We start from the raw sequence: 16395 nt of genomic DNA, 5'->3' as shown, positions 1-16395 counted from the left end.
ATGGTAAAAAAATAAATACCATAAAACCGGGAGCCCTACTCATGATCCAGTTATTTCTAGCAATATTAACCGTCTATGGGATCAATCGAAGGCTGCAGATTGAGGATGTTTCAGGCCACAGTGAACAAGAGTGGGGGTACTAATGGATACATTATCCAATGACCAGTACACTCACAAGGCATCAGCTACCCTCTCTAGTGTCCCATAATGTGTGCAAATATAACGTTTTGGAGACACCAATAACACATAAGAAGTCTTACATAAGTCCATATAATTCTATTGATCATACAATAATTGATCTTAATAAAGTTCACATGCATAGTACATAGATAGATAGATAGATAGATAGATAGATAGATAGATAGATACACGTTTGACTGTAAAAGGTACATTCCACAGAAGCTATATTTATATAAGGCACACTCCCAAAGCTGCTATCTAAATACTGTACTCCCCCAGAGCTATTAAATAATGATATGGCTCGAGTGTAATTACCTTAATGCAACTCTCAACCCATAGCTACAATTACATCAATTTATTTGCAGTGGTCTCTTTAAGTTGATCACTTCAGAGTGGTTACCTGAATATGGCGATCTCTCCATAGTGGTTGCCCACAGCAAGATACTTTCCACAGGGCGAGAAACACTGGGAGAAAATGTTCATCTGAAGCAACTGTAGGGACCGCTGGATGTCCATCTGCATAAAAGGGATGAAAATGTAGGAATAAGTATGACCCAGTTTAAACGGGAGAGCCAGGCAGGAGAAGGATCCAAGAATACGAAGTGTAAAAACATACATGGGTGAAAGGGAAGGCAAAAAATAAAGACAAACGTACTTCTGATGTTCACATCAATCTAAGTTGTATAGCACAAGAAGACAACAAGAAATCAAAAAGCTTGAGTTTGATAGAGTTAGAACTGTGCCTAAAGCCCCGTAATGTTATTGCTTTATTAAATGTGGACTAAGCAATTCTGCTCTCCATGATAATGTACAAACATTCTCTAAGAAAGGCACAGATATCACTAGTCTTTAAGGAATAACTTAGTTTTGATCTTCTAAATGTGACACTGGCTATGAAAAATTCACTATCCCTACAACCTTCAGTTCCCTATTGACTCAGTAGCAAAAACTAACGAAATGCTGACACTACATTTCTTCTTTTGTATGTTTTCTAATTTTGCAATCACAAATACAGCTACTTACTTTGGTGTTTCTGTGTTTGGGGAGAATGCTTAGCATATGCAATTGGTTGTTTATGCTACAACAATGCCAGAGCAACGGTTTTCAACTTTTGTTAAGCATTAACTGCATAAAACAGGAGTACTGCACCATGCCTGTACCAGATTATTGTAGCATGCATATACCAAAGATTATTGCAGCATAATGTCAGCAATGGAAAGTAAGACATATTATGAGGTTTGCCACTTCTAGCAACAGGCCACATTTTCTTGTAAAACCAAAGCAATATTTTCCAACAAGTGCTACTAAAACTAAAAGTGGAGAGTAAGTCACAGGTGCAACAGAATGCTGGTGGGACTGGGGCACGCCAATCTAAAACGGCCTAAGACCCATCATTATTTCAGAGGCACAAGACTCATGCAAGCACATAGAACCAGCCCATTATATGTTGACATATTTGACATGTTCCCAGTTTTCATATTCAGGTAACAGGAACTTTACATTTTAGCACCTCGATAATTCCAATCACTTAAAAAAAACAGGCTTTGAGATTTCCTTCAATGGATATTAGAAGGTCAACAGAGGAAGAGGTGGCAGTGACAGAAGAGAAGGAGCAATGACAAGTTTGATGCAATGACAGGTAAGATGCAATGAAAGAAGAGTGAAGAGCAAGGATCATAGGAGGAGTAATGTCAGAAAGAAAAGTATGTGAGCAGCTGGCAGAGACACAAAAGAGGCAGGAAATGACAGGTGACAGACTGTGAGTGACTGGAAAGGAAGGCAGCAATGTGAAAGAGAGACCGAGAGGCACAGTAGCCGCTAAAAGACTTAAAAGGTCCTCTTATGGAAGAAAGGAAATATGAGAAAAAGTCGCAACACCAGACAACAGTAGAGAACGTTGCACAGCTATGAAGTGCAGCCCAAAAACTCATGCAGATGCGAAAGAGGTGAAGAGTTTACTTGAGAAAAGAGTGCATGACCTGTAAGGTCTTAGTTAAAGGAAAACTAGTTTTTAACAAGCTTGAAGGAATTTATGGCATTAGTACACAGGCCCACTGGCACGTATTATGTGTTTTCAATAGTTTGAAAAATTATTAGACAATAGGAGCAGGAGACTGAATTAGCCAAGAACACACAGAAACTGATCAGAGATTTTAGGAGCACAATGATAAAGCACACACACACAAAGATACAAGCATTCAACGAAAATACACATAAATTCAACTCAAATATACATGCATTCAAGAGTAGAAGAATACTTAGTTAAGCTTTGTTAGAACGGCAATAAAAGATGTGTAGAGAATTAGGTTAAAGTTTAGAGTCACAGATGACTTCATGTTTTGTCATGAAAGTGTAACTTTTGATTAACTTAATATTTAATCTTTTGTAGCAAGTATTGACTAACTGTGTATAAAAAGCCTTTGAAGTAGAAAATTGAGGCCAGCTGTTTACTTGTGTGAAAACGGTCTGTCTCCCAGCCGCAACAGTAAAGAGTTGTTTTTACATTGCAAAGAGGAGCCTGCCATCGCTTCATATTTAAATTACACTGCAACAGTCCAGTCGTGGGATCTCTAAGAAAGGCTAATGGGACAATACCAGATTTAACATTAGAAAAACAGATTGAGAAGTTCATTTGAGAGTTTTCAAACTCAAAGCTGAAGCAGCTTGGTAGATCCTTTAGTTATTGTGTGTGCTTGTTGAGTAATAGATCCACTCTCCTCTTTAGCATTGTTGAATCAAAATAAACCATGGAGAATGCATTTAATTCCGTAAATCTACTTCAGAGAAGAGTTGTTTATTCTCTTCAAAAGACTAGGCTATGCTCTACTCCAAAATATTAGATCTGGCAACTACTTATTTGAGTGGTTTTCATGGGACTGTGAAATGCAGTAAATCTGCGAGGGCTCATTGTGGGATTGAGGGCTGCTATAGACACCTTCAAGACGAAAGTGGAAACTACATATGTTCTAGGTGCCCAGGGGTGCTTAGGAAGCCAGAGAGCCAAGTGGTGGAAGAAATCGGACAAGAAAGGGCAGGGAGAAGTAACTCATGTTAATGTCAGAAATGAAGAAGGAGTAGTGATGTAACTCAGGCCTGGCAGGCCATTCAATCTTTCTGACTGAGCTGCCATATCCCAACCATGAAAGCCCAAATTTTATATGCAGCCTTCTGCAGTGTGGGGATTACCTGAACATTTCTGCTAAGGCTGATTTTGTTTTACTGTCCGGCTCATATGTAATTCATGAGTAAAGCAGTATAGCAAAATAGGGACTCATCAATACTCTAAAGTCAGTGACTGTGCAACGGGGAAAGATAAAAAGTAAAGATGACTGAAAATTAAGTTAGAGAGAAAAATCACTGGAAGGGAACACAAAGGGACTTATAAATGGGAAAAACAACTGTATTGAAGCATAGCGCGAGAAAGAGCGAGAATGTGGAAAAGAAATAGAATAATATTAAGAAAGGAGAATGAAGATAATAATGTGATAAGCAGCTGGCAGGGGTTAGGAAAGGTGAATCAGAATAAACAAACTTCTTTTCTCCTGCGCTGCATAGAAAAAAAAATATCAACGCAGCAGGATAGTAGGCAAAGGTTACCATTGTGAAAGAAAGGATTTGTCACCTTTCGCCATGTCCCTAGTAGAGATAAAGGGTGACAAAATAAACAAAGCCTTGTTAATATGTAAATGGTCTTTTAAAGACCTGTGAAGTACTCTGGTGCCGCTGCATTAATCTCAAAAACTGTCTGTGTGTGTGTGTGTGCGCCCGGGAAGCTGTCTCAGCCAGGGGGGGGGGGGGGGGGGGGGGGGGGTTGAAGCCCTTGGAGCGCAATGGCGTTGCGCGCCTGCTTTCAAGCCCTCACTGCAAGGGCCAAGGCTCATGTTTGGGTGGGCAAGGCTCATGTTTGGGTGGGCCCGGCCCACCCGCTAGACCGGGCCTGCAGGGCACACTTTTCTAACGCCGCCAGTAACCAAAGGGCTGTAAATTGCAGAAAGCGCTGATGCGCAGCAACTGGCAAGTCAGTACAGGTATAACATCACATAAATGGCATCTCATAAAGCTCAGTGCAGTTACTTGTAACAATATTTCTCTTATCGATGATCCCTCAAAACATCAGCGTCAAAACCTGTAGCTGATGCACTCTTCCTCATGCTGTCGGCCCCAACGTTGCTAAGATATGCTGCTGGAATCACTACAGTGGGCGCAGCCTCCACACCAAAGAACTGCTGTTAGAGGAAACCCTGACGTCACAACTGGATTGCGTTGACAAAGCTACATCCAGCATGGCCGCACTTGTCACAGGAGCCGCCTCACATAACAATCAGATCACACAGCTGGATTACGCTGACAATGCTACTTCCAGGACGGAGCAACACGTCACAGCAGTTTGTCGCAGCTGCGACGTTGCAGCTATAAGACCCAACAGGTGTGTCCTTGAAATTTTCAACCATCCACAATATGGTTTCCAACAGTGTAGTGGTTGTAACACCCAGCCAAACACTTCCCGAGGCCAGACTAAGCCCCCGAATACATCGTTATTGTTAACTCACAAAGCAGGCAATGTCCCAGACTACGGTGACTTGATTATCCATGATATTTCCATTGCTTGCCCCAGAGAGCTTCACAACACAGATTGCCGGCTCACTGTAGATGCACAGTCCAAGCACAAATAACGGTGTGCTGCACAAGTTACACACTGCCAGAGTCACTGGTTCCTCTCCTGCGTTGCAACTGCTGCATGCACTGCCAATTACCCACAACCAAAACTTGAAGCTAGTTGAACACGAGTCTTGCTGTTGGCTGAGCCAAAGGTCACAACTCTCAAAAATAATTCACAGCATGAGTTCCTACACAAGTTGGTGTTCTGTTTGTATGTTAACACTACCGATTGTAAATACACTTTCACTTCAATATGGCTGGTTAGTTTTAAAGTCCAAGATTCCCGTTCACTTCAATGCTGTAGGCTGACTCTAGGCTGGCTGTCTTCAAGCCACACATGCAAACATCAAATCTTCAATTCAGTAAGCTGTGTGCAGGCTGCCAGGTTTCAAGCCACACAATGTTCAATGCCCAAAACGTACAATGTGTAGGCTGTACGTTGTAGAAGACACTGGTGGGGCATCCAAGGCGTTGCTCAGGCTTATTTTAAGGCTTCTTTTCAGATTCCAGAAAAATCCTTTTTAGTTTCTTGTTTAATTTCTTGGCTTTTTACGCATGGTTATTTTCAAAATCGTCCCTACTTTTGTAAATGAAGAAAGGTCCTTGCAGGTAATCAGTCCAATAGCCATTAGTCTAGATTATGTAGGTTTATTCAGTTAAAGGTAAAATGGTACAGCCCCACTAGGAACAGCATCCTGCTGCTCTTCTCCACTCATTCCACCTGACCGCTCAGTCAGTCAGAAAAACTTTATTCGGTTTTTGTTTTAAAACCATAAAAGTTACATGAGCATAAAAACAATTTAAGTGAAGGTGCATAATTTAAAATATCAGTGAGTACCAATTAGAGAGATAAATTAGATAAATAAGCACGAGGAAACATTCTTTACACATCCATACAGCTCTTGGATTTAACAGAGGCTTTTAAAATCCCTACTATAAAAAATATACAGTCCTCTTTCAGTAATTGCAGGAACACAAGTGCCGGGGCAAACAAGTCTAAAATGATTTCTTTTTAAGATGGGCACAAGAAAGCGCTCACAAGGAGTTTCATATAATTTATATAAAAACAGAAAGTGCAGCGTATCCTGCGGAGATTGTCCATCGCAGCCGCAGGGCACTAGCACTTGCTCTCTATTGAAGCCCTTGGCTCTGGCGAGCAAGAGGAGAAAGAGGTTCAGCCGCAACCTAGTTAGTAAAACTTTCTCATGTGTAGGCAAAGACCCAAAGAGATATGGTTCTGTCATGGTGGTTGTCTTAAGCATTATATACGTGTGAACACTAGGTTTCAACGCCTCCTTAGCTTCCCTTTCCAAATTCCTTAGGGGCAGAAAGGCTCTCGGTCGATTCCACATCCTTCTTTGTGATAACATCAGGGTTGAAAAATAGGTTCCCCCGCTCTAACCCATCAAAGCTTTTTTTGATGTATCTCAGCCACGGAATACGAGACGAGTTGTCAAGGGACATGCACTCTCTTAGGATCAGGTGGGCGAGAATTAATTCTTTGTGCAACCAACATTTTAGCCAGAAAATCAGGGGTCGCAAAGCAAGAGCATCACTTAAATAGGGGACCCCCAGTTCCTTGTAGGCCACTAGGTTAGATGTTCCACGGGGAACGCATAATAAGCGTTTCAAAAAGTAATTTTCCGCTATCTGGAGGGTTTCCGCTACAGTGTATCCCCAAATTTCACTGCCATAAGAAGCTATGGCTAGGCTTTTGGCCTGGTACACTTGCATCAAAGCTTCTGTTGGTTTCTTCCCCATTTTAGATCCAAAATTAAAAATTGCTGAGTTAACCCTGCCCAGATCCCCTTTTTTCTGTATTAAGGGGCCCCATTTGAGCTGGACCCCTAAGTAGGAGAATACATTTGTGCGGGGGATCTTGGAGTATCCTACACTTAATTGAAAACTCCTTTTTGCAGATTTCCCCACTTGCATGACATAGGACTTGGAATTATTGATTGCCAAGTCCTGGTCAGTCATGAATCTAGAGAAGGTGGTTAAAAGCGATTGCAGTCCCCGTTCGGGTCCTGGATAGGAGGACGGTGTTGTACGCATATAACAGGACGGCAATGCCTTGCCGTCCTACATATGGGTAGTCAACGCCAGTTGCCCTTAATGCACTATCCAGTTTGTTAATATAAAAATTCAATAAAAAAGGGGCCAGAATACAGCCTTGGCCAACTCCCTTCTTAATACCAAAATCCCTTGTGACCTGCAAATCCTGTGAGAACCTGACATTGGCTTTAGTTGATATATGCAGGTCCTCAAGAAAGTTAACAATACTGTTCTCCACTCCCATTGCCCGCATGGACTGCCATGGACTGCCACAGCTTGTCACTGTTGACACAGTCAAACGTAGATGACAAGTCCATGAAGGCAAGGTGGATAGTTCCATAGCGAGCAACAGTATATTTACTCAGTATCATCAATAGATTAAGACACTGAGCAATGGTGGAACGTTCCGGCCGAAAACCATACTGGACGTCTGACAAGATTTTGTGGTCCTCCGCCCAAGTTGATAATCTTTCTAGGAGGACCCGTCCTACCACTTTTACCACTGAGTCAATAAGCGAGATTGGTCTGTAGCAGTGGGTACTATTTCTGTCGCCCTTTTTAAAAACAGAAACTATAGTAGAGGTTGCCCAGGACTGAGGACAACCATTCTTTGCAGCAGCATTAAAGACTGACTCCAGTATCGGCGCCCAAAAGGAGGGGTCTGACTTAAATAAGTTTGGGGGGATCCCATCAGGACCAGGAGCTTTACCCAAGATAATCCTATGATACCTTCCAGGATCTCACCCCTCTCAAATATTATTACTGGGTCCTTCCTGTCCTGGGGTTTCCTGTAATCAAGCTCAAGCAGGCAATCAAACAGATTTAAAATGAAGTACCCACTCCTCCTCAGTGATGTGTGAGTCAAAGACCCCCCCCCTTCCTGGTCAAACAGGGGCCTATTCACAACACTCCAGAACATCAAACTTTTTGTGAGAGTGCTGGAATCAATCAGCTGCTTCCACGCTTCTTCCTTCAATGCTCCCTTCCGATTGGCAAGGGCTAACTTGTATTCCCTGCGACAGACGGAAACTTCAGATTGAATTCTTGCTTTTGCTGACAAGACTTCCCTCAACCTCTTGGCTGCCTTAGGGCAATGGGAATCAAACCATCTAGGTCCAGACAAAGTGTGTCCTCTGGCTGGAGCGCATAACAATTCGGCCACTTTTTGCGATATAGACTCAAATGCACCAAGAATCTCATTTGGGAGGGACCTCTCCTTTGTGCATAGTGACAGTTTATCGGCACAGGCTAATTTAACCTTGCTATAAAATCTTTCTGGGGATACTTGGGACCATTTTAGTCTACACTTCCCATCTGTTGGTCTCAATACGCCCTTACTTGGAGCATCCCCAAGTTTTACTTATAGTGGACCTGTCATGTTAATTGTTAAGGGGTTGTGATCACTAAATTCACTTTCAACAAAATTGAAATTATTAAAAAAGAATTGCAAAGAGGACGAAATTAAAATAAAGTCAATAAAAGACTCCCTCCCGTGCCTTTGGAAAGTTGGCACAGGAAACTTAGTGCGCGGGTCAGTTAAGGACATTGTAGCCACCATATCTAATTCATTTATCATAATATTCAGTAGCTCCCCTTGAGCGTGATGTTCAAAAGGAAAACCCTTCATGCGGGGGCAACCCAGCTCAGAAATGCAATAGGTTGTTGGCTTACCACAGGGGTGTATGTTAAAGTCGCCAGAAATCAAAAGGTTATGAAGACTTGGGCCCAAGGTTGCTCTCAGGGCAGTTATGTGACAGGCCTCATGCGGAGAAGTCAATGAGTTATAAAAATTAACAATTCCCCAGGTAATATCCCCCCGTCTGGCTGACAGTGCCAGAATTCCTGGGTGTGTAGTTGGTATCACCTGCAACTTACAATAAATAGCCACACAGATATATGTGACTAGTCCACCCTTTGGTCTTCCACTCACAGATGGCATGGCAGGGACAAAAAAGACCTTATAGCCTTCCAGGAATAGATCACAATCCACAGACCATGTTTCCTGGAGGCTAATTACCAAGAATTGCTTGACATAACACACCCACCGTGGGTCCTGAAGCTTAGTTGCCAACCCAGCAATATTCCAGGACAGGAAGTTGTTCAATCTCACCGCTGGGAGCCCCACAGCTACCTTCCCTGGAGACTGGAGAGATGCAACCGTCTCGGACCCTGAAGATACAGGCCCCCTCAGTCAGTCGCATTCCTCCATGCAGGTTAAGGCAGCAAATTTATTATTTGACACCAATGTGTGGGCAGTGCCAAATTGCCTATCTAATTCTGGCGGTAGTTGGACCATAGGTATGGGCTGTTGTCTAGGGAGTGGTCTATTTAAGCGACCCCCTCGATAGGGTACCCTAGGGCCATTTGCAGTCATGTCCCCATAGGGAACTGGCCTGTAAAAATAGCCCAAGGGTAGTGCCTTGATGACAGATCCTACTAAGGGGACAAGGCTAAAGTCCCTGGAGAGAATACGGCCTGCGATGAAGGGGTTATCAAAATGTACGATAACTAGGGCTCCCGGTTTTCAGTTTTTACATATAAATACAGACGGAAAACAAGTTTTCCTTTATCTGTATATATATAAAATACTGGAAAATACTAGTACATTTTGCTGTGCTGCCGTCTGGTGTCTCCCCCTCCTTAGAGGGTTAAGAGGTGTCGCCAGGCTGAGACAGCTTTCCGGGCACACACAGAGCTGCCAGCCGCACCTGAGTACTTCACAGGTCTTTGAAAGACCATTTACTTGTTAATGAGGCTTTGTTGTTATTTCACCCCTTTTAGAGCCCCTGCCAGAGTCAGATTAGGAGCCTCTATTCACACCATTGTTGTGTGAGATGTGGCTCTTGCACCATGTTGTGAGCACAATTACAGCAATGGAGCATGCGGTGCACTTTCTCTGAGGTGCAGTGAGGTGGATGACTGCCTAAATCCAGTGCGGTGCACTTGGGGTACTGTGCTCTTTGCTGACTGCTCTCCCTCAGCTGGCAGGTGGAGGCCTCTTGTCTGACCCTGGGTGCAGTGGAGTGCACTCTCTCTGAGATGCAGTTCGGTGGATGGCTGAGCCTGGGTGCAGTGCAGTGTTCTCTTTCTGATAAACTATGCTCCATGCTGCCTGTTCTCCCTCAGCTGGCAGGAGGATGACTCCCTCCTGACCCGGAGTCCAATGTAGTGTACTCTCTCTGAGAAGCAGCTAGGTGGATGGCTATGCCCGAGTGCAGTGCAGGGCAGTGTTCCCTCTCTGAGACACTGTGCTCCATGCTGACTGCTCTCCACAGGCTGGCAGGAGCATGTCTCTTGCCTGACCCAGAGCGCAGTGCTGTGCACTCTCTCTGGGATGCTGTGCCCTCCCTTGGCTGGCAGTAGTATGTCCCCCGCCTCGGAGGAGGATGTCCCCGTCCGATGCTGCTGCTCTTCCCGCAAAGGACAAGGGAGGCCGTGGAACAGATTTGCGTAACACCGGAGCCTGTAAATGACAGGACATACATTCCCAGCAGCCTCTTCGGCGGGCTGCAGTGTGAGGGAGCTGCGGTGTTCATGGGGCTGTGCGGGTCTTCATTATTATTTTATGGAGATGGGCTTTGGGGGTGGGGGCAGTGGGGCTCTTATATCCTGGGCTGTCTCCTGGGCTCCGAGACCCCCACATGTCCCAGGAGTCTATTACCATCCACTGCCTTCTCACCCCAGAGCCTGAGGGAGCGTGCTTGGTCTGCCCACTGGGTGCCACTGCCACACTGGGGAAGGGCTGAGGTGCAGTGACAATGCTGGGGCAGCAGTGCTTCGCGGAAGGGTCAAGGTGTAATGATTGGCATGCCTTTACTACAATCATTGCACTGCCTTTGGCATAATTCGTGATGCCAAACGACGTGCACTAATGAAAGCTGTAGCTTAAACTAGCGTAAATGTGAGACCTATTGCATTGCAAATGCTTGTTCTCTTCTGCACACACAAAACATCAATCCTCATAGTGATGGCCAGGGACAGCTTTAGTGCTGGTGGGGCACAATTGGGTAGCAGCTGAAGGCAGCGTGAGTGTCTCTCAGAGGGGCAGTATGGTGTTCAGTGGGGGAGAGGATGTGGCACTCTGCCGATGACAGAAACTGCAAGGCTCTGAGAAATGTCTTGTGATAGCACTTTTAAGCATATTTGGGACATTTTGCAAATGGCAAAGTTTTCAGATGAATGTATAGTGTTGACCAATAACAACTGAGCGCATGCCATTCAAGCCGTTTCCCTCATGGCTGATGGCAGAATGATGTACAGGAAGTGCAGGTAACAGAATGGAAAGCCGTTCCCCTCACGGCGGTGCCTGCAGCCTGAAAGCGCGTCGCGGGAGGGCCGCTGGAGATTTAATGCGCCACCTAGCGCTGTGATGACGCCCTCAGCAGGCAACTGGCAAAGCCTGCTGAGGCGTGTAGTTTATGTACTGCTGTTCCCCTCGCGGCAGGACCTGGAGGGCTGAGCGGTGTGGGCTTCAAGCGGTTTCCCTCACGGTTGATTTATTTTATTAATTATTTTATTTATGCGATTTTATATAGCGCGAACTTTACCCGAAGGTGTCAGAGCGCTTTACATAAGAACCAGTGGAGAAACATAAGGACTTCGGATTACATGCGTTACATAAAGGATACAAACAGAAAAAATTGCAAATGTACAAGATGTAAAGTCACACAAGGAGGAGATACAAATGGATATACTCTAAGAGTCACATAGGAATGGTAGATAGTACAAAGGTCTACTGCATATACTAGTGATTAGAGTTATCTCTATATACATAGGGAAGGAATGGAAAGCCGTTCCCCTCACGGCGGTGCCTGCAGCCTGAAATCACCATCCAAACCATGCACTCATGAACATTCTATTACATCACACTCACACAGGCTGAGCAGCAAGGAACGCGGAGATCACAAAATGGAAACAAAGAAACCTATAAATGGGAAAAACAACTGCATTAAAGCATAGCGCGAGGATGCGGAAAAGAAATAGAAAAATATTAAATAAGGATAACGAAGATAATATGAAAAGAAGTTTGAGAGAAGGGGGTGGCACAGAGGGAAACAAAAGGAATTACCACCGACGGGGAAAAGCAAATGAAGGATGGGTTATGCAGGATGATGAAGAGAATACACAAGCTCACAATGATAATTGGGAACTAAAGCGTAAATTATCCTCGAAGACGATATCGTATCCACAAAGTTAGTGTGCGTCTCATCATCACACTACGCTTTCATCCTTGCAACCCAGTAATACTGCACAACATGTCAACTCCCCATAATCAAGCTGGGTGGGGGTTCGGAATTCAAAACGTTACTTACCTTGATCTCCCGATACAAAATCAACCTTATAATTCAAAACACTGTCTTCTCTCCCCTGCTTCCGATTGCTACAACAGTTCAAAGCCGGCTGGCAGGGTCAACCAATCGAAAAGCCAGTTTGCTGTGATTGCGAGGCAAAGGGGTGGATCAGAGCCAGGGTGACTCGGAAGTGATTCGCTCGTCCAATAAAAAGAATGCTCCAGTAGCATGCGGACCGTAATTGTAGAGTTCACGTTGAGGTTTTATATGTTTAGGATTTAGGTTTGCATTCACCGAGGGCGCACTCGGAATAACAATTAGCAATACCAAAGATTTTGCGAAAGAAGTTTATGATTTTTTTTTACCGGCTCTTCCTAGGGGCCCCGTTTTCCAATGAAAAATATCGGATCTGTTCATGTTTTAAGATTCTAAAACAGCTTCGACATGATACTTAATTAGAACTTTATACAAAATAGCTTGTTTTCACTTCTTTTAACTTGACCTTTCTGTCGTTGTTTACTTTATCAGTCGGGGATTATGAAGGCCGGCCCAGGACACATTTTAAAGTTCTTTCCTACAATTATTGTTTAAAATAGGCACTGATAAGTGGTAAAATACAGTTTTAAGTGATTTTCTTTACTTTTATACCAGAAAGGACATTGAAATACTGTTAATAAAATCGGACAGCTGCCAGTACGAACTGGCCTGTATGTTTAAGTACATGCTGATGAAAATACTAGGAAAAGCAGTGAAAGCTGGTATTTATCCCTTCTGCATCATAAATCTAAAATAGCAAACACATAGATCTGCTAAAAAAGCATGTGCAAACTGTCTAAATAGTTTCTGAATGCTTAAATAAACGGCTAATTATCACTACGTTACAAAAACATTACTGACAATTTTGCAGGAATTCTGTTTCTCCTACCCAGTTCTTGGCTGCTCCAGAATAGCCCAAATGTGAACAAATGGCCAGTATATTTTTCTAAAGAAGATGGCAAACCCAAGAGAGGTCAGAGGGTCCATTCACCCTGGGTAGATCCTGTCTCTGGTACTGTCACAGTGAACTTTAGAGAGATAAGAGATGTAGTCAGACTAAGCAAGAAAACAGAATCTGTTCAGGGGACTCAAAATAATAATTTGATTACAATAACTTGTCATTTTTTTGGCATTACAATTCTGTCTGAGTGCATTGATAATTATAAGGAACAGGTTAGGCTGCTCTAAAATACTATTTCAAGAGATGGGTGAGCCAACAAATAAACAGAGCAAGACGAGCCAAGCCAAGGGTCTGGCTTGACTCTTATAGTCCTGGTACGAGGCGAGTCCAGAAAATGTTTGCTATATAAATCATACAACAGACGTCACGTAGGCCTTGCTTACGAGTGGGAAATAAATTCCAACCCGTGCATAAACCCCTGCTTATGGATTGGTCTTAATGACAAGTTTGGCTGTATTTAACACATCCAATAATTATCGGATGCATTAAATACCTCAGCTGTCGTTAAATTTCAGCACATTAAACCTGCAGAAATTTAACAGGGGAAAGTGTATTGTATTTACTGTGCCATTCGAATTTTAGTGCGTTAAATGCCAAAGTCATTATGTTATGCCCCACAAACTCGCAATAAGTGTTATTTATCGCACACAATAAATAAAATACCCTGTGGTATCGTTATTGATCATGTACAACGAATAATGCCTCAACTTGGAACTAGGGCTACAGTCTCTTCAAAATTCAAAAAAGGGTATTTCTTTAACATGTGGAAGTTTTGACATTAATATGTCACATTATAGCACTGCACTTAGAAGTACTTATTAAAAGTTATAGTTTTTAATCATGAACTTTCCAACAGGAACTGAGAACCATTCCTGGCCCGGTCCCCTTACTGGCAACAATGGCATTAGTGAACAAAGAGAAAAGACACTTGCCATGGGAACCTATTACAGAACAACATTACTGTCTATTAAATCAAACACATTAGGTTTTTGTACAGTTGGTACTTTGAACGCATGTATTTGAAACTGCTGTTCTATGCGATTAGAAAGAAAAATAAGTTTTGGTGAAATAGTATGTACGACTAAGATGACACAGTATAAGCTGGAAAGCTGCACTTTATCAAGGTTTTCTAGTTTCACATCATATAAATCAGCCAATAGTATCTATTTCTCATTCCTCCTTTTTATGTTAATGCTTTGTTTTACATCTTTGTGCATTTTCTGCAGTTTTTATTTAGCTCAATCTTGACCCCAAAGGTATTTGAGCACTTTACATGAGCACCGACTTCGTTACACTAGGTCACATACATTTTTTTGGCATAGGTAGATTAAGTGATTTCCCAAAATCACAGGATATAGCGCTGATGCGGAGTTGTGAACATGGTTGAACAGTTCCAAAGTCGGCAGCTCTATCCATAACGTCACATCCTGGGTAGAGCAGAAGCCACATGAAAGCTCTGCTCGTTATGGGCTTGAGGTGCCAACATGACCTTGAACTGAGTCAAAGTCAGGCTTGAGTCTGGATCGAGCTTTCAGTGGTTCACCCACTTCTAACTTTTCAAAGGATTTTATATTGAATTTGCCATACTTAATGTGCAGTTTAATGGGAAAAGTAGAAATTGACTGAGTTTTCCTTTTTTTATGTGCCACAACCTAAATATACTAGTCAAATAGCAACCCAAGAATGGTGCCTGAATAATGATTTGCATGGCCAGTCCTGGTTTTTGCACGTCTGTTCAGGCGCCTCAACACATTTCTGTAAATTAAATACATGTCCTGGGTTTTAATATAGGGCCAGAACACTGCACCTGAAATGTGTGCACTTGCACTAACATCGCCACGCTCTAATGTAACATATGGCCCTGCCTCAGAAAACAACAAATCTCTCAAGATTTGAAAATTCATAAAGTGAATACATATTAGCATATTTGATGATATCAGAGTAAGTGTAGTCAAACAGCCCTTGCAAGTACCACTCTTCAGGCGTTAGACTACCACATGTAAGTGAGGATGTATGCATCACAGCACTTACGTGTTTATTCATGAATTTTAAGCTAGCTCCTAGCAACACAACGAGGTGATGCAGACAGTTTACTATATGAGGTATTACTTACAAAGAACCACCCAGTGCTCCAGCTGTGCTCTGCTACCCAAGATAATTATGAACCACGCCCAGGTCGAGAAGCGGTGACTCATTGTAAGGTGATGGCCTGGAGGCTGCTAAGTTTGTTTACATAACTAAAATAATAAGGCTGCGGCTCCGGATGGTACTCTGCCACACGGATCAGGCATCACCTATTAAAAACACATAAACAAGCATGCTCTAGATCCAACTTCAGATGAATCCGGCACCTTTTATCTGACCTACTCACACCGGTTACTTGGGCTGTAGCCCTTGTTTTTACCTCACTAAATTTGTTATAACAATATAATTAAATAACAGTCATTCTTTAGCGGATTGAAAAAGTCCTTATGATTATTTGGGACATTTAGGCTTTGAAATTGGAATGTGATGCAAACCTAAAAAATACCATTGCTTGTAAATACATATATCATTTTTACATGAAAGTACTAAAAGAGTACTTTTTTCACTAAAAGTAAAGGTTGCTATTTATGTTTTGTTTCTCTGAGAGCAAAATAATAATCCCTGAGTGTTTGTACCCCTTGATCGCAATATCACTGTGCTTCAGAGACATTGTCTTTAATTCCTGTCACTTGAGTGAGATCATGGGCGATTATGCTTTGATATTTATTTACACACTATCCATTTAAGTTACAGTAGACCAGTAATTTGAGTCCTTACTGCCAAAAGCGGTTAATATTCAGAAGTCACCTATTCCTGACAGGGACTACTTCATCTTTCAACCCTCTACCGTGAAGAGAAAGAGTATTATTGATAATGAGAAGATTCTTGGGTTTATTTTGCAATGGCTGGCTCAGCCCAGAAGAGTGACGTATCCACATCATTAATTATAGACATTGTAGTTTTGGTTTAGGTCTATTGTGCTATTAACCTACCAGATTATAGTGATTTCCCTAAAAATAAATTTATGTTTACAGCCTTACATTTTGCAAAATTAAACAGAACAGTTCGCAATAATTGTATCTGTGTGTGCGTCTTTTTGTAAGGGTTTTAATTACCTGAAACAAATAAAGATTTACTAACTTGTTTGTGTGTCTGCATGTATGGGTGTGCATGTGTGTTTGAGTTTTT

General features: G+C 42.6%; 1 protein-coding gene across 1 annotated transcript in view; it reads right to left on the bottom strand.

Annotated features, from left to right (window-relative positions):
* The window catches only part of THOC6 (THO complex subunit 6), a 152364-nt gene extending 140050 nt beyond the window's left edge, over window positions 1-12314 (bottom strand). The window contains exons 1-2 of the mRNA XM_086931721.1: window positions 12207-12314; window positions 581-696 (exon numbers count right to left, since the gene is read on the bottom strand). Of these exons, the coding sequence (XP_086787847.1) occupies window positions 581-696 (116 nt within the window). The 5' untranslated portion in view covers window positions 12207-12314. The remainder of the gene's footprint in view (window positions 1-580; window positions 697-12206) is intronic.
* Window positions 12315-16395: the final 4081 nt, after the last annotated feature.

This window comes from Lissotriton vulgaris, chromosome 7 (genome assembly GCF_964263255.1).
Source record: "Lissotriton vulgaris chromosome 7, aLisVul1.2, whole genome shotgun sequence".
Lineage (NCBI taxonomy): Eukaryota > Metazoa > Chordata > Amphibia > Caudata > Salamandridae > Lissotriton > Lissotriton vulgaris.
Note: the sequence above shows the minus strand (reverse complement) of the source record. Positions and strands in the feature narration are given on the sequence as shown.